Source organism: Euprymna scolopes, chromosome 46 (assembly GCF_053919585.1).
Source record: "Euprymna scolopes isolate OS-2025 chromosome 46, ASM5391958v1, whole genome shotgun sequence".
Taxonomy (NCBI): Eukaryota; Metazoa; Mollusca; class Cephalopoda; order Sepiida; family Sepiolidae; genus Euprymna; species Euprymna scolopes.
Genome location: NC_136527.1, coordinates 113,781,847 through 113,805,885, shown reverse-complemented (window position 1 = coordinate 113,805,885; position 24,039 = coordinate 113,781,847). Strand labels below are relative to the sequence as shown.

The window sequence follows — 24,039 nt, the reverse complement described above, 5'->3', positions numbered from 1 at the left end:
GTCAGTCTGTGCTGATTTTCCTTGCGATATTCGTTTTCAGCATACCTGAACACACTGAGGGTTGGCCCCTTTCATATGCCGCCTGTTTAAACATGGTCGCCAGTGATTTACATTTAAAAATACACGCATTAATAAAACTAGCTCCAAAACTAGTAGTCTGTCTGTCTGTGCTAATTTTCCTTGCGATATTCGTTTTCAGCATACCTGAAAAACTGATGGTTGCCCCCGTTCATATATCACCTGTTCAAACATGGTCGCCAAGGATTTGCATTTCAAAATACACGCATTAATAAAACTAGCTCCCAAAATAAACTCTGTCTGTGTGTGCTAATTTTCCTTGCGATATTCGTTTTCAGCATACCTGAACAAACTGAGGGTTTGCCCCTTTCATATGCCGCCTGTTCAAACATGGTCGCCAGTGATTTACATTTCAAAATATACGCATTAGTATCTCGAAATATACGTATTAGTATATCGAAAACTATTTGTCTGTGCCTTGCGATAGTCGTTTTCAGCATACCCGAACGATTTTAAAATGGACAGTCCGAATGTTAACGAACCACACACACACAAAAAGACGCACACACACACGTAAACTCAGTGAAAGTGTCTACTGTCGATAAGGTAGTTGTAAATTAGATTACTGGCTCTTATGAGTTTTAGTCTAACCATCCTTTACAACTGTGATACAGTAGAACAGTCCGTCTCTGGACAATTAGCAGTGTATCGCATAACTCAATGACAGTGTCAAATGTTGACTAGCTAGTTGTAAGTTAGGTTACTGGCTCTGATGAGTTACACTCTAACAACCCTTAATAACTGTGATACAGCGGAACAGTCCGTTTTTGGACAAGTGGCGGTGATCGCATAACTCATTGAAAGTGCCGAATGTCTATTAGCTAGTTGAAACTTAGATTACTGGCTTTAATGAGTTTCAGTCTAACCACACTTAATAACTTTGATACAGCGGAAGAGTCCGTCTGTTTCGCATAACTCATTGACAGTGTCGCGTGTCGATTAGCTAGTTGTAACTTCGTAGCCGAATGCCCCTTTAAGAAGAGACTTGAAGATAATAATTATTGTTATTTGTATTGTTATTCTTATCGTCCAGCCATGATGCACGTGCAGAAATCCATTTCCAACTCAACTGTGTTAAAAAAAACTTAATTCGAGACAAGAACGCCGACACTCGACTTCGAGACGAGTTTTCCCGGAACAAGTTTTCCGGGCACTGGTATAAGTGCTATGGATTCATCAGAGCACATCTCATTAAAGTACTTGTAAACAGGGATGCAACACTGAGGCGATGGGACAGACTTTGGAGATTGGCCTATAGCACGGGGCCTATTAGATTAGATACTCTTTTTGTTTTTGTTTTCGTGCTCAACGATAAAAACCGACTTCTTCATTTGTGTTTGCTTCTCATTTTCGCTTTTGCTCTAATAAGAGTTTCGCTAATGTGAAAAAGAAAACATGTTCGAACGTTTGCTGACATTTATTGGATGTGTTGCTACCAGTATTTTGCTTAATTTTCGAGTTTGGAGCGATTGTCGAGTCTCACAAGATGACTGTAAAATATCAGACACTTCTTTATTGTTCTAACTTAAAACTGTGCGCTACTTTTGTTTGTGTTAAATAAACGTTTTAAAATAAGTTAAAACAACATTTTCTCATATATTTATTTGTTCACTACTTTTTCGTTTTGTTCTTATTGAATGCGAAATATTCGCCGTGGAATTTCCACGGGTCACGATTATTTCGTTTTATTAATCTTAAGTTTCATAGAATAAAAAGTTCAGACACAACTTTGTCGAGCCATTTTTTAAAACTTACGTTTGACCCCGGCACGTGCAGTGCAGAGAACACGACCCTTTCTCTCCTTCCCCCACTTTCTCTCTTCTTTAGCTTGGTGACAAGCGAATGCTTATGTGTGCGTGCGTGCGTGCGTGCGTGTGTGTGTGTGTGCGTGCGTCGTGCCAACGTCAAACGAAGTTTAAATTAAAATTCATTTCGTCGGTTTCAACAAAATTTTAAAAAAATAAAAACTTTTTCCCGACCGGCCGGATTAGGGTTGTGAGGTGTGGTTAGAGTTTATGAAAATAAATGTTAGCAATAAAAACTTTTTAAAACCAAGTTAGAAAAAAGAACACAATTTGCTTCCCCACCAAATTATCGTATTATTGGAGGCCCCGATTCTTCTTTTTTTTAAGCGATGTAATAAACCATATTTTTGAGTAGGTTACATTTACATCCTCTCTTTATTTTGGTTTGTATATTTTTTATGTTGCAAAAATGCTTCCGGGAGATCTTTTTAGGATTCTAAACGTTTACTTTTTTTTACACTTTTTATTATCTTCGAAAAATGTACACAAATGTAAACAAGCAGTTTACGAGTTGAAAGGCATCGTTAAAATATTTTTAGCGAGTTCTTTAAATTTTATATTTTTATTTCGTCCTCTTCAAGTCCAATGTAAACAAGTTCTTGATAAGCCGTTCCTCTTAAGTAATCCAATTTACAAAATTTATACTTCTAACGATTACTATGATATTGTCCCATTGACTACTGCACACTCTTTAAACCCTCGAGTGGTCTCTGGGCCTTGATAAGTAGTGATTCCTTTGTAAAACAAAAAATATTTCAATACTTTGATGTGCTAGTTTTCCTTTTCATTTCAAAATGCACGCATTAATAAAACTGTCTTGAAAACTATTTGTCTGTGCTAACTTTCCTTGCGATATTCGTTTTCAGCATACCTGAACAAACTGAGGGTTGGCCCCTTTCATATGCCGCCTGTTTAAACATGGTCGCCAGTGATTTACATTTCAAAATACACGCATTACTATCTCGAAAACTATTCGTATGTCTGTGCTAATTTTCTTTTCGATATTCGTTTTCAGCATACCTGAACAAACTGAGGGTTGGCCCCTTCCATATGCCGCCTGTTTAAACATGGTCGCCAGTGATTTACATTTCAAAATACACGCATTAACTAAAACTAGCTCCAAAACTGGTAGTCTGTCTGTGCTAATTTTACTTGCGATATTCGTTTTCAGCATACCTGAACAAATTTAGGGTTGGCCACTTTCATATGCCGCCTGTTCAAACATGGTCGCCAGTGATTTACATTTCAAAATACACGCATTAATAAAACTAGCTCCGAAACTATTTGTCTCTGCTAATTTTCCTTGCGATATTCGTTTTCAGCATACCTGAACAAACTGAACAGTACGAGTTTTCCGGGTACGGTTATTCCGGAGACGAGTTTTCCCGGGACAAGTTTTCCAGGCACTGGTATAAATGCTATAGGTTCATCAGAGCACATCTCATTAAAGTACTTGTAAACAGGGATACAACACTGAGGCGATGGGACAGACTTTGGAGATTGACCGATAGCACGGGGCCTATTAGATTAGATACTCTTTTTTTTGTTGTTGTTGTGCTCAACGATAAAAACTGACTTCTTCATTTGTGTTTGCTTCTCATTTTCGCTTTTGCTCTGATAAGAGTTTCGCTAATGTGAAAAAGAAAACATGTTCGAACGTTTGCTGACATTTATTGGATGTGTTGCTACCAGTATTTTGCTTAATTTTCGAGTTTGGAGCGATTATCGAGTCTCACAAGATGACTGTAAAATGTCAGACACTTTCTTTATTGTTCTAACTTAAAACTGTGCGCTACTTTTGTTTGTGTTAAATGAACGTTTTAAAATAAGTTAAAACAACAAAAATGTGATCTAGGTACGTAGAAGAGTAACTTATCTTGCCTTTGGTAACATTCATTTTCTTATATATTTATTTGTTCACTACTTTTTCGTTTTGTTCTATTGAATGCGAAATATTCGCCGTGGAATTTCCACGGGTCACGATTATTTCGTTTTATTAATCTTAAGTTTCATAGAATAAAAAGTTCAGACACAACTTTGTCGAGCCATTTCTAATCGATTTCATTTAACTTCCGTTTGACCCCGGCACGTGCAGTGCAGAGAACACGACCCTTCCTCTCCTTCGCCCACCTTCTCTCTTCTTTAGCTTGGTGACAAGCGATGAGTATGTGTGCGTGCGTGCGTGCGTGCGTGTGTGTATGTGTGTACATGCGTGCGTATGTGTGTTGTCGGTTTCAACAAAATTTTAAAAAATAAAAACTTCTTTCCCGACCGGCCGGATTAGGGTTGTGAGGTGTGGTTAGAGTTTATGAAAATAAATGTTAGCAATAAAAACTTTTTAAAACCAAGTTAGAAAAAAGAAAACAATTTACTTCCCCACCAAATTATCGTATTATTGGAGCCCCCGATCCTTCTTTTTTTTTTTTAGGCGATGTAATAAACCATATTTTTGAGTAGGGTGGCCTCCTCTCTTTATTTTGGTTTGTATATTTTTCATGTTGCAAAAATGCTCCCGGGAGATCTTTTTAGGATTCTAAAGGTTTGCTTTTTTTTTTACACTTTTTATTGTCTTCGAAAAATGTAAAAAAATGTAAACAATCAGTTTACGATTTGAAAGGCATCGTTAAAATGGTATTTTTCGCTAGTTCTTTCAACTTTATATGTTTATTTCGTCGTCTTCAAGTCCAATGTAAATAAGTTCTTGATGAGCCGTTCCTCTTAAGTAATCCAATTTACCAAATTGACACTTCTAACGATTACTATGATATTGTCCAATTTACTGTACACACTTTAACCCTTATCCTCGAGTGGCCTCTGGGGCTTGATAAGTAGTGATTCCTTTATAAAATAAAAAAATATTTCAATACTATGATGGTGAATCTATAGTCAGTCTGTGCTAATTTTCCTTGCGATATTCGTTTTCAGCATACCTGAACAAACTGAGGGTTGGCCCTTTCCATATGCCGCCTGTTTAAACATGGTCGCCAGTGATTTACATTTCAAAATACACGCATTAATAAAACTAGCTCCAAAAGTAGTAGTCTGTCTGTCTGTCTCTGCCAGTTTTCCTTGCGATATTCGTTTTCGGCATACCTGAACAAACTGGGGGTTGGCCTATTTCATATGCCGCCTGTTCAAACATGGTCGCCAGGGATTTACATTTCAAAATACACGCATTAATAAAACTAGTTCCAAAACTCGTAGTCTGTCTGTGCTAATTTTCCTTGTGATATTCGTTTTCAGCATACCTGAACAAACTGAGGGTTCGCCCCTTTGATATGTCGCCTGTTCAACATGGTCGCCAGTGATTTACATTTCACAATACACGCATTAATAAAACTAGCTCCAAAACTATTTGTCTCTGCTAATTTTCCTTGCGATATTCGTTTTCAGCATACCTGAACAAACTGAGGTTTTGCCCCTTTCATATGCCGCCTGTTCAAACATGGTCGCCAGTGATTTACATTTCACAATACACGCATTAATAAAACTAGCTCCAAAACTATTTGTCTCTGCTAATTTTCCTTGCGATATTCGTTTTCAGCATACCTGAACAAACTGAGGATTTGCCCCTTTCATATGCCGCCTGCTCAAACATGGTCGCCAGTTATTTACATTTCAAAATACACGCATTAATAAAACTAGCTCCCAAACTATTTGTCTCTGCTAATTTTCCTTGCGATATTCGTTTTCAGCATACCTAAACAAACTGACGGTTTTCCCCTTTCATATGCCGCCTGTTAAAACATGGTCGCCAGTGATTTACATTTCAAAATATATGCATTAACAAAACTAGCTCCAAAACTATTTGTCTCTGCTCATTTTCCTTGCGATATTCGTTTTCAGCATACCTGAACGGTTTTAGAATCAACATTTCGAATGTTAACGTAACACACACACACACACACACACACACACACACACACACACACACAAAGAAACAAACAAACACACACACACACACACACACACGTAAACCCAGTGAAAGTGTCTACTGTCGATAAGCTAGTTGTAAATTAGATTACTCTCTGATGAGTTTTAGTCTAGCCACACTGTGATACAGCGGAACAGTCCGTCTGTTTTGCATAACTCAGTGAAAGTGTCGACTGTAGATTACCTAGTTGTAAATTCTTAAAGGAGAAGCCCCTTTAAGAAGAGACTTGAAGACTTATCGGCCAACCTGGGCCGTGCGTTGTAAACAGAAATCCATTTCAGACTGAACTTTTTCCAAAACTTAGTTCGTCTTCAAAGTGACAAGAATGCCGACACTCGACTTATTGTCGCCACCCCGATCTTCGCACCATTACGCTAATAAAATTGTTCTTTGCCTGGGATCAAAATGGCGAATCTCAATTTGAATTGAGAAAGTCAAGCTAAATACAAGGACAATTCATATAAATTATAGCTGTTGATTTAATGTATTGAATATTAAAACTTTGTCAAACGGAGATGATATAGAAAGCTGGGGAGCGAAACACACACACACACACACACACACACAATTAAAAAAAATACAAAATTTATTTGTCGAAATGAGACTTTTGTAACAAGATTTTTTCTAACGTGTCTGATTCCAATGACATGGAGAACCACGACGACTGGAGACTCTTCTGTTGCAGCCTTCTTCCGCCTTCAGTGCCGTTGTGTCATTATTGTCATCATCCGCCACATCAGCCGTTGAGGTCTTTTGGATCACTTCAACCTTACCGCCATGGGTGACCCTACCAGGAGCCTAGGCTCCGGACGGCATCGCTCTCAGGTTCATCGGAACACACAAGGTTCTCCACCACGACAAGGTGGCGATCCAGGGAGAACAAACAAAGGCCAGGAGCGTGACGACAAACAAAAGTCGGTCACAAGCTTGGATGCGAGGCCCGGGAGATGACATCAAAGTCAAGTAAAATTCTAGGCCGCAAAATTTCTGATCAGCGAATTTGACCGACAATACGGGTGGAATATTTATATCTGGGCCAAATAAAAAGAGATATGAAAGCAGATGAGATACAGAGTCGAGACAGTGACACGAGAGGGTGCTAGCAACACATTCTTCTCCAACCCTGTCACACACGGCATTAGACTTGTCAATCTGTCATTGAAAACAGAAAGCTTATATTTACAAAAACAAACAAATTATTTGGCAAAATTTTTAGCTACGGATGACCAAAACTGTATAGAATTAACCTTTTTTTTCTATTTTTTTAAAAAATCTTTATTTGAACTTAATGGACTTTTTTTTATGAATGAACTGTTTTATTCTTTTTATCAAACGAAAATAGAACTTTTATAATGAAATATATTTTATGGATTATTTTCCAAACATCGAAATTTTAAAATCAAAGTTAGTCTTATTTAAAAAAAAAAAGTTTTTCGTTTCGAGATATTTTTTTTTCCATTCATCACTTTGAAATTTTATTCAACAATAAAATGATAAAGCAATTTGCAATAAAAAAAATACAAAATTTATTTTTCGAAATGAGATTTTTGCGACAAGATTTTTTCTAACGTGTCTTAAGTTTTCGAAATTGATGGCAGTCTTCCAGTTAAGCCTGGCAAACTTGTTAATTTCAACATTTCGATATCGACGTTTACCTAACTTTTATAATAAAAGTTAGGTAAACGTTCATAAACATATTAATGGGGAAAAAACAGTTCATAAATATTAAAAAAAAAAAAAAAAGTCCATTAAGTTCAAATAAAGACTGAATAAAACTTCTAAAAAAAAAAAAGAAGAAAAAAGGTTCATTCTATACAGTTTTGGTCATCCCTAGCTTAAAATGTCAGACGTCACTTCCGCCAAATGGCCTTGTAAACAAAGGAAGACGAAAAGTGAATTTTACTAATTATTTTTCTGCGTGCGTGTTTTTAATATCGCCAACGAGTGTAAAAGTCAAGAAATGACAAATTGGGTTTTTAAAACTTCAATAAAGACTTAGAACACATTTGATGACTCGTCCATCAGAGAGAAATATAACAATACAAAAGTAAAACTTTGTTTCTTCAATAACTTTATTTGAAAATTTTTTAAATTTTTAACTCATTTTCCCAAACTTACCGTGTTCAACAGAGAGTCGGGCGCCATTTTGAATTTTCCAATACATCGGTAAACACTGTATGTTTTTCGAGCTGAATAAACATGTTACAGTAAATAAAAACACTAAAAATGTATCCAACTTTGTTTTTTCAATAACTTTATTTGAAAAAGTTAAATTATGTATTTTTTTTTTTAACTAATTTACTTCAATAAAAATAAAATCAAGTTTTAAGTCTAAAAATTATTGAATTTTAGATTCTCTCATGTTTTTTTCCTAGTATAACTCTTCCGAAAATGCAAAACCAAAAAACGTCCGGTTAGTTAAAGTGCATTTATGGCAAAAAAATAAAACAAAAACAAAAAAAAAACCCTTCCAATTAGCTCAAATGTATTTGTGCCCCCCCCCCAATCTTCCGATAAACTAATATGCATTTTTGCAAAAAAATAAAACCCTCCAGTTAGTTAAAATGCATTTGGGCAAAAAATTAAAAAAAAACACACAAAAAAAATAAATCTTGATGCCTACTCCCATTTCAAAATCGGAAAAGCATCGTGAAGGGTTTCACCCGGTTGTATTGGGGGTAACGTCTGAAACCTGTATGGATTTTCATAGTGGTCAGGATGGAATTGTCCCCACTTTGGTGCCTGGATGTCATTGTTGCGGAACCTCGAGATGGCTTTACCATAGAATGATCCGTTTGGCGGTACAGATTCGGCAGCTTCCTTCGGCAGTCTTGCTTCTCTACTGGTCGCCACAAAATGGTCGTGTTTATAGTTGCTTGGTTTACGGGTTCTTTCATAGCGGACGGCTTCATAGTCAGCTGAAGAAACAAAGGTTGCAAACAGTTTTATTAGAATCATGTCATTTTGTCAGCAACTATTTTTACTCGTTCCTGACGATTTGTTTTTTTATTTTGACTGAATTAAAATAAAAAGGATACAAAAAAATAGTTATGATGTACGTACTCGTCACGGAACGAATGTAAATGTTAGGGGGTAGAGGGTATTTTTATCTTTTGTGATTATGTCTGGTTTGTTACCAGCAGGGATACCTGGCGTTGAATAGACGTAGCACACTTTATGTAGAGTGATCTTTCAAACACAACTCTTTTCACAATTCAAAAAAATTTACATGGAAAAAAGTTTGCCATCAATCATTACAACATACAAGCATGAAATCGATATGGATTATCTCCATCAGCAAAAACTAAAAAAAGCATCTAGAGATAAAACAATTATACTGACCCCTAATAAATAATTTAGCCAAACACGCATGCGCAAAAAAGGTTCTTTCTTGAAATAGTTTGAATATAAAAACTTATTTTTTATTCGTATGAAGAGTATTGATCAACGGAGGCCCTAAAAAAATGTTTTAAAACCATTCGAGCCTACCTCCCTACCAAAACTTTTTTCTTTTATACTGACAAACACTCGGGCAACGCTGGGCACCCCTGCTACTCCATCTATATAAAAGGCAAAATGTGTGTGTGTGTTTGTATGTCTTGCAAAAAAACTTTCAACAGAGGCGACGAATTTTCACCAGATTGGTATCATTTTCAAGCTCGACCCTTCGGACAACAAATATTGAAAAATCGGCTAACAACATTAATTCTTTCACCCTAAACTGGGCCTCTCCAGGGAGGGGTAGCAAAAAATCGTTCCTCCATGATAATTTAGCCAAACACGCATGCGCAAAAAAAGGTTCTTTCTTGAAATAGTTTAAATATAAAAAAAAACTGACTCAATTTTGCTATAATTTTTAAAAATATTTGAACAGGGTTATTAAATTTGTTTATTCTTTATTTTACCCCCACTAGTCTAATATATAAAAGGCCGTGTGTGTGTGTGTGTTTGTATGTCTTCCAAAAACTTCCGAGAGATATATTTGAACATGACAAAATTGGTATCGTTTCAATGATCTATGTCACGGACAACAAATATCGAAAAAATTGGCCAAAAACATTCATTCTTCACCATCAAGTGGGCCGTTTTTAATACAAGGAGGGGTCACTTTTTTTGTTAACACTTGCACGTTCAAATCTCATATGAACGACATTGCATAAAAGATGTAATTTTTGAACGCCGGTGACATCACAGTCGCAGTGGGCGTATCGATAAAACCGTTTGCTTTTTTTTACCTCCTTTTATTCGTGCGTTATGGGGTCAAGCCTGCCTACTGCTCCTAATTTTTTTTTTTTACGCTTTTAAGCGGGTACTTGCTGCAATTTTTTTTTTTTTGCTCAATCAACCCCCTTACACACACCTCCACACACCTGGGCAAAGCCGGGCCACCAGGCTAGTCATTATATATATTAAAAAAAAAAGCTACAATAATTCTTAACTATACTTAATAGCCATCAAAACTTGTATCCTGTCAATTGATTTGACAGCCAGTCTGACTTCCAGAAATGATTACATAAAAATAAATAAATAAAAAATAGATAGATGAATAAATAAATAATTAATAAATAAATGCAAAAAAATAAAAATAAATAAAAAATAAAAATAAATAAAAAAAGTAAATAAATGAAAATAAATAAAAAATAAATAAATAAAAATTAAATAAATAGATAAATAAATAAATAAAAAATAAACAAACAAAAAATGAATAAATAAATAATTATAATATTTTTGAGCTATTAATGGGGTATGGTCCCTGACATTGACAATCGGGAGATTCTGTTTATAACCGATGTTGCTAGGAACTGACAAATAAAATTAATTCACGTTCTATCAAAGTGTAGTATCTGTTCAGATGCCTTTCGGTGGAGAAGCAGTCCTTTACGACTGAGACAATTTTTAATTTTTGTACCTTTTCTCCACATTAAAAAACGACCCTGATGGCTAACTCTGTCCCATGGAGAGGCATTGTAAATAGGTACTATCAACCAACCAGAATTGCTCCATAAAATTAAACCTTTTCTGTAGCAACTTCGCATATGTTTTCTTCGTGTCAACACGGGAAGAATCTTTTTGCTTTGTGGATTCCAACTCAAGAACTGTCTACTAAGAACCAGTCACCTCCAAGACTTGTGTAGAACAACTAACCATCGAAAACTGTTCTATCTACTAAGAACCAGTCACCTCCAAGACTTGTGTAGAACAACTAACCATCGGAAACTGTTCTATGTACTGAGAACCAGTCACCTCCAAGACTTGTGTAGAACAACTAACTATCGAAAACTGTTCTATCTACTGAGAACCAGTCACCTCCAAGATTTGTGTAGAACAACTAACCATCGAAAACTGTTCTATCTACTGAGAACCAGTCACCTGCAAGACTTGTGTAGAACAACTAACCATCGGAAACTGTTCTATCTACTGAGAACCAGTCACCTCCAAGACTTGTGTAGAACAACTAACCATCGGAAACTGTTCTATGTACTGAGACCCAGTCACCTCCAAGACTTGTGTAGAACAACTAACCATCGGAAACTGTTCTATCTACTGAGAACCAGTCACCTCCAAGACTTGCGTAGAACAACTAACCATCGGAAACTGTTCTATGTACTGAGAACCAGTCACCTCCAAGACTTGTGTAGAACAACTAACAATCGGAAACTGTTCTATGTACTGAGAACCAGTCACCTCCAAGACTTGTGTAGAACAACTAACCATCAGAAACTGTTCTGTCTACTGAGAACCAGTCACCTCCAAGACTTGTGTAGAACAACTAACCATCGGAAACTGTTCCATCTACTGAGAACCAGTCACCTCCAAGACTTGTGTAGAACAACTAACCATCGGAAACTGTTCTGTCTACTGAGAACCAGTCACCTCCAAGACTTGTGTAGAACATAAATAAAAAATGAATAAATAAACAATAAATAAATAAATAAATAATAAATAAACAAACAATAAAACAGACAAAAAAAAACTCGCCAAACTGTTGTAAAAATTTCTTTTCACAATAAAAAAAAAACAAATGAAAAAAAGTTGGCCATTAATTATTACAACATACAAGCATAAAATCGATATGGGTTATCTCCCTTACAACCTCAGCAAAAAACTAAAAAGGTTTCTAGAAATAAAAACAATTATACTGACCCCTACGTATGTAGTTGAGGTGACGATTATACCAATCTGGGTGACAAGACGAACTGTCTTTAGCTAGCCAATCCGGCTGAACTGCTGACCATTTCCTCCAACCATGCTGAAACATTTATTAAAATTGTTTATTATTCAAATAATCTTCTCCAAAATCGATATAATTATCTATATATTAATAGAATAGCGTTTTTGTTATTTGTTTTCTGTGTCACGCTTACATCTGAGTGACTGTCGTTTAATTGTTATGGACTTCCATTTTTTTTTTTTTTGCTTTCATTTATAAGAACGTGAATTTATGAGGTGAATTTATTCGACACAATATGATTCAACTCAAAAAAATAAATAAAAGCTCACATGAATTAAGATTAAAGTTAAGGTGTTATTGTGGACCCTCACCCCTTTTAAAAAAACCTTGTTAAACTTTGTGATATATTTACACTCTATGGGGATCAGGCGCGAACGAACACCCCATGATTTTATTATACCATATTTCTTTAAACTGAAACATAATTATCAAAGTATACTTACGCAGATAGATATGAAAAGTCTTTGTTAAAGTTTGTGCCATATTTCTATGGAGTACAGGCGCAAACGCATACCCCACAATTTTATTATATCATCCCTATTTAAGTTGAAGCATACTGATCAAAGTATTCTTATATACATCTATATCAAAAACACTTGTAAACGGTTTTTTAAAATTTTTTTATTTCCATACTTTGTGGACCAGGCGCGAATGCAGACCCCACAATTTTAATGAACCACCGTTCTGCCAGATCAAACATACCCATTTCTGTGTCTCGATACATCGTCTATCATTATATGCAATCAGTTTTTTTTTAAATAGTCAACCATATAGGAGCCTATTGGTGACCACACACACACACACACACACACACACACGAACCAGTGTTATTTTTTTTCATTATATGTTACTTTGGCGTTCTTTGAATTTAATGCCTGCAAAGGGAAAAATTTGCAACTTATTTTTGTAAATAAAATCTCTTCTTCGTTTTCAAACAAGACCTTTATATTTTATTCTTTACCCCCCCCTTTTATTTCATGCTCTTTTTTTTTTTTTCAGGCTAGTTACTTTCGCGCCAAATTTATCTGGAAACAAGATAAATTTCCGACACTCTAAACCTAAACAAGGGTTTAATCTCTATTGAGTTAACCTTAACCCTAACAAAAGCTTAATCTCTGTTGATTGACCCTTACCTTAACAATAGCTTAATCTCTATTAGGTTAACACTTACCTAAACAATGACTTCATTTCTGTTGGGTTAACCTTTATTCTAACAATGTCTAAATTGCTGTTAGACTGAGTGTCAAGAACAGATTTTATGCTTGAGAAAGGAGATGGAAGACTAATATGGTTAGTAAGTAAATATGAATAAAAACGGTTATTTACATTGCCGACATCAGGATAGCTGCAAAAATCTGGATTCCAGTTATTGAGATTTGGTTGCCTGTTGTAAAAAAATAATCCATTATATCAATAATATAAAAAGAAAACGTATGACCACAAATAGTGACAAATAGTAATAGTAATCTAAAAATTTACCAATATTTTAATCAGATTATCATCGTGTAGCGAATGACAAGAATAGAGAATACCATTAGGAGATTTAGGCTTTATTCGACTAGAAGAACACACGGTACATAATCAAGATGGCGACTCGATATATCAAACAAAGGGAGACAATTTTCTAGAAAAGGGCAGACTACTCTCAAGTCATTATTATTTTACCACAATCACCGCAACATCGAAAAGAAACAAGATGTAATGCGATGTCATTAAAATTACTAAACAAATGAATTAGTGTCTTTACAGGTCTAATCGATTAGGGGGGGGTTATGACTCGAGTGGAACGACGCAGGATTTGTGGGTTAGTTGATCATTGTCTCAAGGCGGTAGACTTCCGGGCTAGGTTGATGTAGGTAAACGTATTTATTTGCTCCCCCACCGAGCAAATTAGACACAAGGCCGATTTTTAATGTGAAGAGTGAAGGGGAAATGGGGACCAACTCCCCGGGGAGTAGGGGAGCTGGATAGTGACAAACAACCAAACAAAAAAATAAATAAATAAATAAAAAAAATAAACAAATAAAACGATTTTAGAAACAACGATTAAAAAAAATAAATTTGGAGCTTATGCACTTTTGTCACCGCGCTAATTTTTGAAAATGTTTTTTGTTTTTCAGATTAAATCCAAGTTTAATATATGTAGATAAAAATGTGTGACGTCACTTCCGTCAAATGGCTTCGTAAACAAAGGAAGGCCAAGCTACACGATTACCCAAAAGTGCATAAGTACCATGAATTTAAACTTACCATTCTGTTGGCATCCGTGCTGGTATAGCGAAATCTTTTCTTGTAGACATAACGATGTTTTCCAAAGTTCTCAAGCCAAAAACTGCGCTGTTTTCACAACTAGGGAAAAAAGCTTCAAGTTAAAGAAGGATAACCTATTTCAAAATATCCTCAGGATGTCAATTAGTACAAAGTTTCATTTTTAATGTATTAGTTTTTATTAAACTCCCAGGATATATATGTAAATACTATCGATGAAATAAAATCAATGATTTTCAATGTGTTTTTTTGTTTTTTTACATGGAGGTCACCACTTATCAAGGCCTAGAAGCCACTCGGGGATAAGGGTTATTGCGTATACAGTAATCAATGGGATATTATAATAGTAATCGTTAGTAATGGAGATTTGATAAAGTGCCTGACTTGAGAAGGCGGTTCATCAGGAATTTGTTTATGTTGGACTTGAAGACATCCAAGTTGTAGTCAGGTGGGAAACACGCAACCGGAACAGAGTTCCACAGGCGTGCACTTCTAAGAAAGAAGCTTTGTTCATGGAATGTACGTTTTGATTTAGGCACAGATAAAGAGTGGGGAAAATTAATGACAGTGGTTTCAGCTAGACGGGTGCTTTTCGTGAAAGATTATGTAAAACAGAGCTTTCGTGTAAATTATAAAATTCATGGCACAAGCAAAATAAACTTGAAATATTATAATCAAATTCCAAAACTAAAAGCTGGACTTATATTACAATCCACAGAGGTACGAAAAAGTGGCCAAAAAATGAGATATTATACTTTCGTATATTAATTTATGTGATTGAATGAAGTACTCACACACACATCTGTAGAAATATATTTTCTTATAATAAGTGCATCTAAAACCAAGCTCCTATCTTTACATCATCACCGCTGTGAACCTCATCTGGCATCAATTGAAATGAATTTGGAGAGGCTCCATGTTTTGACAAGCTTCTGGGCTTGACCTTTACTCTTGATCTGAAATGGAACTTATGCATCAAATCCATTGCGAAAGCTGCTGGAAAAATGGTTGGATCCTTCTACCGCTCCAGTAGATATCTCACTCCTGATGCAATTCTCTACCTATATAAAAGCCAGGTATAGCCAATGATGGAGCACCGTTGCCACAATTGGGAAGGAGTTGCTAGAAGCAGCTTATCCTGCCTTGACAGAGTTCAAAATAGACTTCGTAGCTTGGTGAGGCATGCTGTTTTCTCTTCCTTGCAACCTCTTTCCCACAGAAGAGACGTTGCGAGCCTGTCTCTGCTTTATCGTTATTTTTATGGCAAGTACTCGTCTGAGCTTCAATCTATGGTCCCCCATCCTCAAACTTTCACGAAAAACACTCGTCTAGCCAAAACCACTATCAATAATTCCCCACATTTATCTGCGCCTAAACCTGGACGTAGATTCTATGAAAAAAGTTTCTTTCTTGGAAGTGCACGCCTGTGGAACTCTCTTTCCAGCTGATTATAATCTGATTGTTTTCGGTCAAGTCCAATGTAAACAAGTTCTTGATTAACCGCCCCCCCCTAAGTAATCCAATTTACAAAATTTCCATTACTTATGTTTACTACGCTATAATCACATTGACTAACGTATACCCATTAACATTTATCCCTGAGTGGCCTGTAGGCCGTGATAAGTGGTGACGCCTTTGTAGAAAAAAAACCCAAACAAATACTTTTTTCAATATTTTAATTTTAACACATCTTGTGCTATTCTGAAATTATGTGAGTGTGTATTATATATCGAAATTAAATATATATATATATTAGTGTAAAATTTTGTTGAAATAAACAAAGGTTATAAAAAAGGAAACGTGAGTCTTTGAATTTTTACCAAAATTTTGCACCTATTAAATAGATACATTAAGCTTAACTCAAAATTAACGGGGACTGGTTTTAAAATAACAATCTAGACCCGTTAAACGAAAACGGTATACATTGAAAGTAACCATATTTCAAAAACAAACTTTAATATATATATATATATATATATATATAACTTACCTTTTCAGAAAACAAGTTTGTTTTTGTCGGTGTTACCTCGTTTCGTCTTTTTTAAAAACGTTTTATTCTTATTAATATTAATGTTATTTATTTATAATTATTTTATCAAGGTGAATGAAAAGGTTACCGGCGTGGGAATTAAAATAAATAATGATTACAAAAAAAAAACCCAGCAAATCTTTAAAAGTATATAAAAAACAAACAAACAAACAAACAACAACCAAAAAAAAAAAAAACGATTTGTTTGTGACGTCACTGTTACCTTGACAACCGCGTAAACATCACGTGACTTTTCGCTTTCTTTCAACGATTTCTCTTTTCTGGATTTTTTTTTTTTTGTGCGTGTCAAGAAAAAAACAAAACAAAAAAGAATTTTCGTTATAAAATATTTATTTCATAAAACGTAGGTAAGAACACCCTTTTCTCTCTTTTTTTTATCGGTACTTGTATATAGATTAGTGACGTTTTAAACCAACGCATTTCAGGTGAAACCATTCTTACATATTTACATGCCCAGTCGAAATTAGTATAAATTCGAAAAATTACGAAAAATAAATGAGCTAGATGTATTTTCAACAAAACAAAATATTGTACTTGTACAGTTTAATCAAGACATTAAAAAATGAAAATATCGAAAATAAAACGTTATATTGTACGTATCCGTTTTGGACTGAAGATCTCCGAAGTAAAAAAAAAATTCCCTTAATTTTATCAAGTAGTTTTTTTTGCGCACGACCGTTTTTTTTTTTTGGTGTTTGCTCAATTGTAAGGGTATTCGCCTAGCATGCAAAAGGCACAGGTTTCAAATCCCGAGGTCGTCTGTATCTAACTGATTAGCCCAAATGAGGGCGAAACACGAGTCTTGCACTTCCGGTTTGTTGGCTTTCTTGGTTCTTGTGAGCTGCGACATTGTCTCTCTGTGGAAATAATTATATAATCTCTCACATTCCGAAGATTTTATACATATTTCTGTAGAAATATATTTCTTATTATATATCAATCCTTATATACGAAGCTCAATGTGATTACAGAGCAATATATAGAATAAATGACAAAAACTTATATTCCAAAATTCATGATGTTGACCATCTTATAATTTATTCCTTTAAATCAGTTGACTTATACAATTCTTGACAGTATGTTTCGTAGTGCAAAATCAATAACTTAATAATTACTTGGTCTTTTTATAAGCTCTATCTCCTATTTGGTTTTATCGAGCTTTTACATCTGGTTGAGATTACTTTATAAATATTAATTGTTGGGTTTGTATTACTGTACACATAGATTCGAAAAAGTTGTCAAAAAACAAATATATAACAAATAAATGTTATCAAAAGCAAGATAAGTTACTTTTCTAGAAAACTGGATGTATTTTTCGTGTTTTTATTCAATGTAACATTTATTCAGCTCGAAAAACATACAGTGTTTACCGATGTATTGGAAAATTCAAGATGGCGTCTCACACCCTCTTTAACACCGTAAGTTTGGGAAAAGGTGTTATAAATAAAAAGCTATACAAAATACTATTAAAAACCCACCGAATATATGTCAACCTATGTCACGGTAACATATATTGAGCGAGTTTTTAACAGTATTTTATCTGGTTTTTTATTTATAACACTTTTCCCCAAACTTACCGTGTTAAAGAGAGAATCAGACGCCATCTTGAATGTTCCAATACATCGGTTAACACTGTATGGTTTTCGAGCTGAATAAACATGTTACATGTAATTTAATTGTCATTTTATTTTATATATATATATATATATATATATATATATATATGTGTGTGTGTGTGTGTGTGTGTGTGTGTGTGTGTGTGTGTGTGTGTGAGCACTTTCATTTGATATTACAGATGTGTTTTTATTTTTTATTTGCAGAAAAGCAACTCTATTTGAGAAAACATGTCTGATACCCTGTTCCATTTGAGTTCACAGAGCCGTTACCCGTACTGGATAAATATGCCACCCAGGGTACCTCATTATCCAAACATGGAAGATATGCTAAGGTAAATAATGCAGTTATTATTTTTTTAATGGAAAAGTAAAAATTGCTGAATAATAGAAATTAAACGAACAAAGATTATCCTAAGGACGAAGAATTGACTACACTGGCAAAGTCACGTAGAAGGGGCACCCTTAATGGGGAGTTGGGTGGCAAGATATTTGTTCACATAACATGCCTCCTATTTTTATTCCACTCTAATAGATCAGAAGCGGTTTTAAAAATTGCATTGTTATGATGACTGAACTTATGCATTTATGACCTGAAAGTTTCACTTCTCTGTTGCAGATATTGACAGTGTGAGACTCTAAGAAAGCAACTTCTGTCATGGATGTGTGTCAACTTTTTGTGTTAAAGATAATAGGAGGCTTTACTCTTTTAATAACCCTCATATGACAAATCATACTCCAGACACTCATGCAGAGCCATCGTTCATTGCTGGCAAAAGTGCATTGAGAATGGTGTTGATCATGTAGAAAAATTAATTTCGGAACACAAAAGTTTGCTTTGACGTTTCTGAATTTTTTTAGATGAGGATTGGTTATTCATATTATTTGGATTCATCGGACTACTGTTCTCATCTTGAGTGTCATTTTCACAACGTTTCGGTCGATGTAACCTTCGACCTTCTTCAGGTGTATCTTGTCAAACTTGGGAATGTTTCTGTCAAACTCGGAAAGTTGGACGGAATTTCAAACAAAACCCTTTATTTACTTCACGGGGGTAGCGTGTTCTTGTTCCGTCAGCCATGACTGGATAGAGGTCCTAAGTAATTCGCAATTGTATTTTTCGGTCACCCACACCGAGGATTGAACCTTCAACCTTCCGGAGAAGGTCACTTTTACAATTGATTTTTCCCAAGTACTCTAATCACTATGCCACGGGTCCATGCATAAAGTAAATAAAGGGTTCCGCTCGAAATTCCGTCCAAATTCCCGAAACAGAAGCATTCCTGAGTTCAAAAAGATACATCTGAAGAAGGCCAAAGGTTATATCGACCGAAATGTTGTGAAAGTCACACTCAAGATGAGAACAGTGGATCCGATGAATCCAAATAATACATATAACCAATCCTCATCTCAAAAATTCAGAAACGTCAAAGCAAACTTTTTCGGTTCCAAAATTAATTTTTCTACATAGTCAACACCATTCTCAATGCGTTTTCGTCAGCATGAACGATGGCTGTGCATGAGTGTCTGGAGCGTGCTTTGTCATACTAGGGTAATTCCAAAAGTAAAGCCTCCCATGTGTTTTTATTTAAGAAGGTCGAAGGTTACATCAACCGAAACGTTGTGAAAATCACATTCAAGATGAGAACAGTAGATAAGATGAATCCAAATAATACGAAAACGTTGCTTATTATGATGATACTCCTCCCGTCTTGGTAGTTCTTTAACTTCAATAAAAAAATAGGAGGCTTTACTTTAAGAATGACCCTTGTATTTAGAATCGGTACAACAATATCAAATAGTTTTCTCGCTTGTGAAATCAACTTTTTGAAAAATAATAAAATATATATATAGACTGCTTTATCGTGTTGCATCTTATTTTTAGGACCCACCCGATCGGAAGGTTTACAGTTCGGCCCAGGAAAAATTCCCATCAGGTGAGATGATTTACTGTTTTGCATGAAATAAGCCGTAATCGACATTACCTTTACCAGTGACAATATTGTTATTAGTATTTTTTTTTTCTTTTTTTTTTTTTGAGAGTCATCACATATCAAGCCCCGAAGGCCACTCGAGGATAAGAGTTAATGAATGTAAGGTGGTAGTTTAGTAATGGTTAATGGAGTAAATTGGGTAGAAGTTGATTATTTATGGGGACGGCTCAACAAGAATTTGTTTACATTGGACTTGAAGGCCACCATGTTTTATTCAATCAGGAAACAGGCCAGCAGAAAATTTTCATGATAATTAAATCCTATAGGGCTTCTGGACTCGACATAATCAGATCAAGAGAAAAAAGTCAGTTGTCTTCGATGGCCGTACATCTAAACAACATGGTATTAATGCGGGTGTGCCTCAGGGGTCGATCCTTGGAGTTTTATCAGGTTGACAAGAAAGTTCCTGCAGTTTTTAACTTTTAAATGCAGATGAACATATCGGTTCAAATATAAAATTTTATTGATCGAAATAAGCACGATCAGAATGAACAGACTTTTGCCAACGCAAAACAAGTGTATTTATGCCAGTAACGTAAAAATCTTGCGTTCTGGTGGCGATGAAGTCGCTGAAGGCGTTTTTGATATCGCTTAGGTTTTTGAAGCATTTCTCATGCAGAAAGTTGTCGAGATGCTTGAAAAAGTGGTAGTCGGTAGGGGAGAGATCTAGAGAGTATGGTGGATGAGGTAGAGTTTTGCAGTTGAATTCATTAAACTTCTGCAGGGTCAGTTTAGCAACGTGTGCTCGGGCATTGTCATGGAGGAGAATTGGGCCTTTTCAGTTGACTAATGCTGGGTGTTGTTGTTGAAGTTTCTGATGCATTTCATCCATTTGTTGAGAGTACTTCACCGCCATAATGATTTCACCTGCATTCAAAGAACTGTAATGGATGAGACCGGTCGTGGCAGACCACCAAACAGTCAGCAAGATCTTCTTTTGGTGCAACTCTGGCTTCAAGAAGTGTCGTGGAGCTTCATTGGCATCTAACCACTGAGGTGAGCAGCTCCGGATGTCATAAAGAAGTCACTTTTCATCACAAGTCACAACCCCGTCGAGAAACGAGTTGTTCTTGTTGTGTAAAAGCAGAGAAGCTGACACTTCCTAACTGCGTCTCTTTTGGCTGTGAGGTACCCATTTATCAAGTTTTTGTGTTTTTCCAATCTGTCTCAAGTGCTTGGAAATCGTTGTATGCGTTACGTCTAATTCAGAAGCAATTTCTCGAACAGTTGTGTGTGGATTGGCTTTGACTAAGGCTTTTAATTGATCGTTGTCAGCATCCGATGGCCGACCACTACACTCATCATCTTTAAGACTCCCGTCACTGTAATGACATTTCTTAAACCACCATTGTGCTGTGTGTTCAATAGTGGTTCCTCAGTCAAACACTTCCTTAATATTGTGAGCTGTTTCAGCAGCTTTTTGGCCTGCCTTGCATTGAAATAAGTAAATTGTGTGAATTTGCTTTTTCCCCATCTTGCATTCCACGTACTTAAAAGAAAACATAATTGTTTTTTTTTGTTTTTTTTATTACACTTTCACCCCAAACAAGGCACGTTGCCACTTTGATGTAGGGGGCTACTATCAGAGACATAAGCTACAGGAGTACTATGTAGGGAGTTGGGCAGCAACATGTTACACTTGAACTTCTGCATGTCAGTACAGTTAGGGAAGCAGGAACCCGGAAGGGGATTCCAAAGTCTAGCGGTTCTGGGGAAGAAACTACTGGAGTAGAAGGCTCTTTTACATCTAGGGATCTCTACTGTGAAGGGGTGGGATTTAGCTGTTTGTCGGGGGTATTTACGTAGAGGGGGTACCAGTGCTTGCAGTTCGTCACAGCATTCACCATTAAAATTCTTGTAGAACAGGCAGAGGGATGCAACATTTCGTCGATGGGACAGAGGCTGAAGCTTAGATGACAGTTCAGGACCTATCAGATTGGCGACTCTTTTGAACCTTGTCTAGGAGCGAGAGACTAGTAGCAGATGCACCAGCCCAAATATGACAACAATACTCCATACATGGGCGAATGGTGGCCTTATAGACGTACAGGATACTTTTGGGCGTTGGTAGCTTTCTAGCAGGGTAGAGAGAACCTACCTTCTTCGCAGCAGTCCTGCCAATGCTCTCAATGTAATTTTTCCAACTCATATTTCCTGTAAACGTTAGGCCGAGGAGTTTAAAAGATGTACTTTCAGATAAAGAATCATTGGCCATTGCTATTGGTGGTAGAAAACGTTTCTTGTAATTATTGAAGGAAACAAGATACTACGGCATTTATTCGGTGATTTATTTATTTTTTTTATTTTACCCCAAACAAGGAACAGTGCCACTTTGATGTAGGGTCCTACTATTGGGGACATAAGTTGCAGGGATATTATGTAGCGAGCTGTCAGATTTGTCAGGGGTATTTACGTCAAAGAGGTGCAAGGGCTTGTAGTTTAAAAGATGTACTTACAGATAAAGAGTCTTTGGCCATTGCTATGTGTGGTAGAGAAGGGTTCTTGTAGTTATTGAAGGAAACAAGTTTAGTCTTGGCAGCATTGAATGTGAGCATCCATTTTTGTCCCGATTCCACCACAGATTGAAAGTCTTCCTCTAGTGTTTCTGCCATCTATCCTCTCTTCCTTGAGGCATTCATGAATTCATTATTGCACCTAGGCTAGTCTATAATAATCAATAGATGATTAATTCTATAATAATACATCCGCATAAATTAAAATATCATATTACATGACCGGGCAATGCCGGGCTGCCAGCTAGTCACTCATTAAAGCTTCCTTCATTTTCATTTTCTGTTTCAGAACTGGGTTAACAAACTTTACGACGTTGGTCATGGCGTACCTCAAAGAGACAAGCTCCCAAAGCCGGCTGATTCTCATCAAGTCGGCTGGTTCCGTTGGCAGTTCCAGCCCGGGACTTCAGCTGTACCAGTGTGGACAAGGGCTGGCAAGGACTGGCCTGGGAATAAAAACTTCCAAACAGCTGGTAAATCCATGACAGAACTGATGCGACACAGGGCGAACTATCGTGTGCATGATCAACCTCCGAGTTTTTATTCTCGATCAAATTATATGACGTCGACATATCGTCAACCGATATTATCCGTTTCAGGTCCCTTACAAAGAGACAAATCTTATGGTCTCACCCATCAGCATAAAAGACACGGTTTCATGACGTATGAGGATTATTATTAAACTAGCTGACTCGTATCCTGGCGTTGCCAAGGAATGTAGATTAACTCAAGAAATTCTATGCCTAACCTTGCACAATTTGTCATAACATTAAAGGATTATTATTAAACTAGCTGACCCCTATCCTGGTGTTGCCCAGTAATGTAGAGTAACTCAAGAAATATCTTAACAGAAATAAAATTCGATACTTTAACAATTGCACGTAACAACTAAAATTGCTAGAAGCCATATTTATCAAACGTTACAGCCCCTTTTAACTGGATCACATTTAACACAGGGACAAATATACTAACAATATATAATAACTAACAAGAAACTAAATAAATCTATATATATAAAAATGAAAATGTGTGTATGTTTGGATGTCTGCTAAACACTTTCGACAGATGCGATGAAAATTCATACACACTAAGCCCAAACAAGAAGGGACGTAGATATAGGTAGATGAGAATCCTATAGACCAAGGCATCTCAGATTGTATTCAATTGAAAATTTCTAAGTCCAAACAAGAGGGGACGTTGGTATACGTAGATAAGAATCCTATAGACCAAGTCATCTCAGCGTGTATTCAATTGAAAATTTCTAAGTCCAAACAAGAGGGGATGTGGATATAGGTAGATGAGAATCCTATAGACCAAGGCACCTCAGCATGTATTCAATTGAAAATTTCTAAGTCCAAACAAGAGGGGACGTTGGTATACGTAGATAAGAATCCTGTAGACCAAGTCATCTCAACGTGTATTCAATTGAAACTTTCTAAGTCCAAACAAGAGGGGACGTTGGTATAGGTAGATAAGAATCCTATAGACCAAGTCATCTCAACGTGTATTCAATTGAAAATTTCTAAGTCCAAACAAGAGGGGACGTTGGTAT

At 36.0% G+C, this 24,039-nt stretch overlaps 2 protein-coding genes across 3 annotated transcripts; one reads left to right on the top strand and one right to left on the bottom strand.

Moving 5' to 3' along the window:
• Positions 1–8,048: 8,048 nt before the first annotated feature.
• Positions 8,049–16,507, bottom strand: LOC145271332 (uncharacterized). Its single transcript, XM_080126880.1, has 5 exons — positions 16,308–16,507; positions 14,300–14,398; positions 13,376–13,433; positions 11,962–12,067; positions 8,049–8,735 (listed from the first exon to the last, which is right to left on the bottom strand). The coding sequence occupies exons 2-5, from the start codon at positions 14,347–14,349 to the stop codon at positions 8,437–8,439; spliced, it is 513 nt and encodes a 170-aa protein (XP_079983006.1). The 5' UTR covers positions 14,350–14,398; positions 16,308–16,507; the 3' UTR covers positions 8,049–8,436.
• A 48-nt stretch (positions 16,508–16,555) lies between these two features.
• Positions 16,556–23,497, top strand: LOC145271331 (uncharacterized). Of its 2 annotated transcripts, none has more exons than XM_080126878.1 (4): positions 16,556–16,714; positions 18,188–18,315; positions 19,866–19,917; positions 22,777–23,496. In XM_080126878.1, the coding sequence occupies exons 2-4, from the start codon at positions 18,212–18,214 to the stop codon at positions 23,167–23,169; spliced, it is 549 nt and encodes a 182-aa protein (XP_079983004.1). In that variant the 5' UTR covers positions 16,556–16,714; positions 18,188–18,211; the 3' UTR covers positions 23,170–23,496. The 2 variants fall into 2 exon arrangements, with proteins under 2 accessions (XP_079983004.1, XP_079983005.1); XM_080126879.1 differs by having other exon boundaries at positions 16,563–16,710; positions 22,777–23,497.
• The last annotated feature ends 542 nt before the right edge of the window (positions 23,498–24,039 follow it).

Bases quoted from the DNA above. Each gene is read 5' to 3' on its own strand.
- LOC145271332 (XM_080126880.1), bottom strand. From the start codon at position 14,349: ATGTCTACAAGAAAAGATTTCGCTATACCAGCACGGATGCCAACAGAA. The intron at 13,434-14,299 runs GTAAGTTTAAAT...TTTTTACAACAG, and splicing joins GCACGGATGCCAACAGAATG to GCAACCAAATCTCAATAACT. The intron at 12,068-13,375 runs GTAAATAACCGT...TAAATGTTTCAG, and splicing joins GCTATCCTGATGTCGGCAAT to CATGGTTGGAGGAAATGGTC.
- LOC145271331 (XM_080126879.1), top strand. From the start codon at position 18,212: ATGTCTGATACCCTGTTCCATTTGAGTTCACAGAGCCGTTACCCGTAC. The intron at 18,316-19,865 runs GTAAATAATGCA...TCTTATTTTTAG, and splicing joins AACATGGAAGATATGCTAAG to GACCCACCCGATCGGAAGGT. The intron at 19,918-22,776 runs GTGAGATGATTT...TTTCTGTTTCAG, and splicing joins CCAGGAAAAATTCCCATCAG to AACTGGGTTAACAAACTTTA.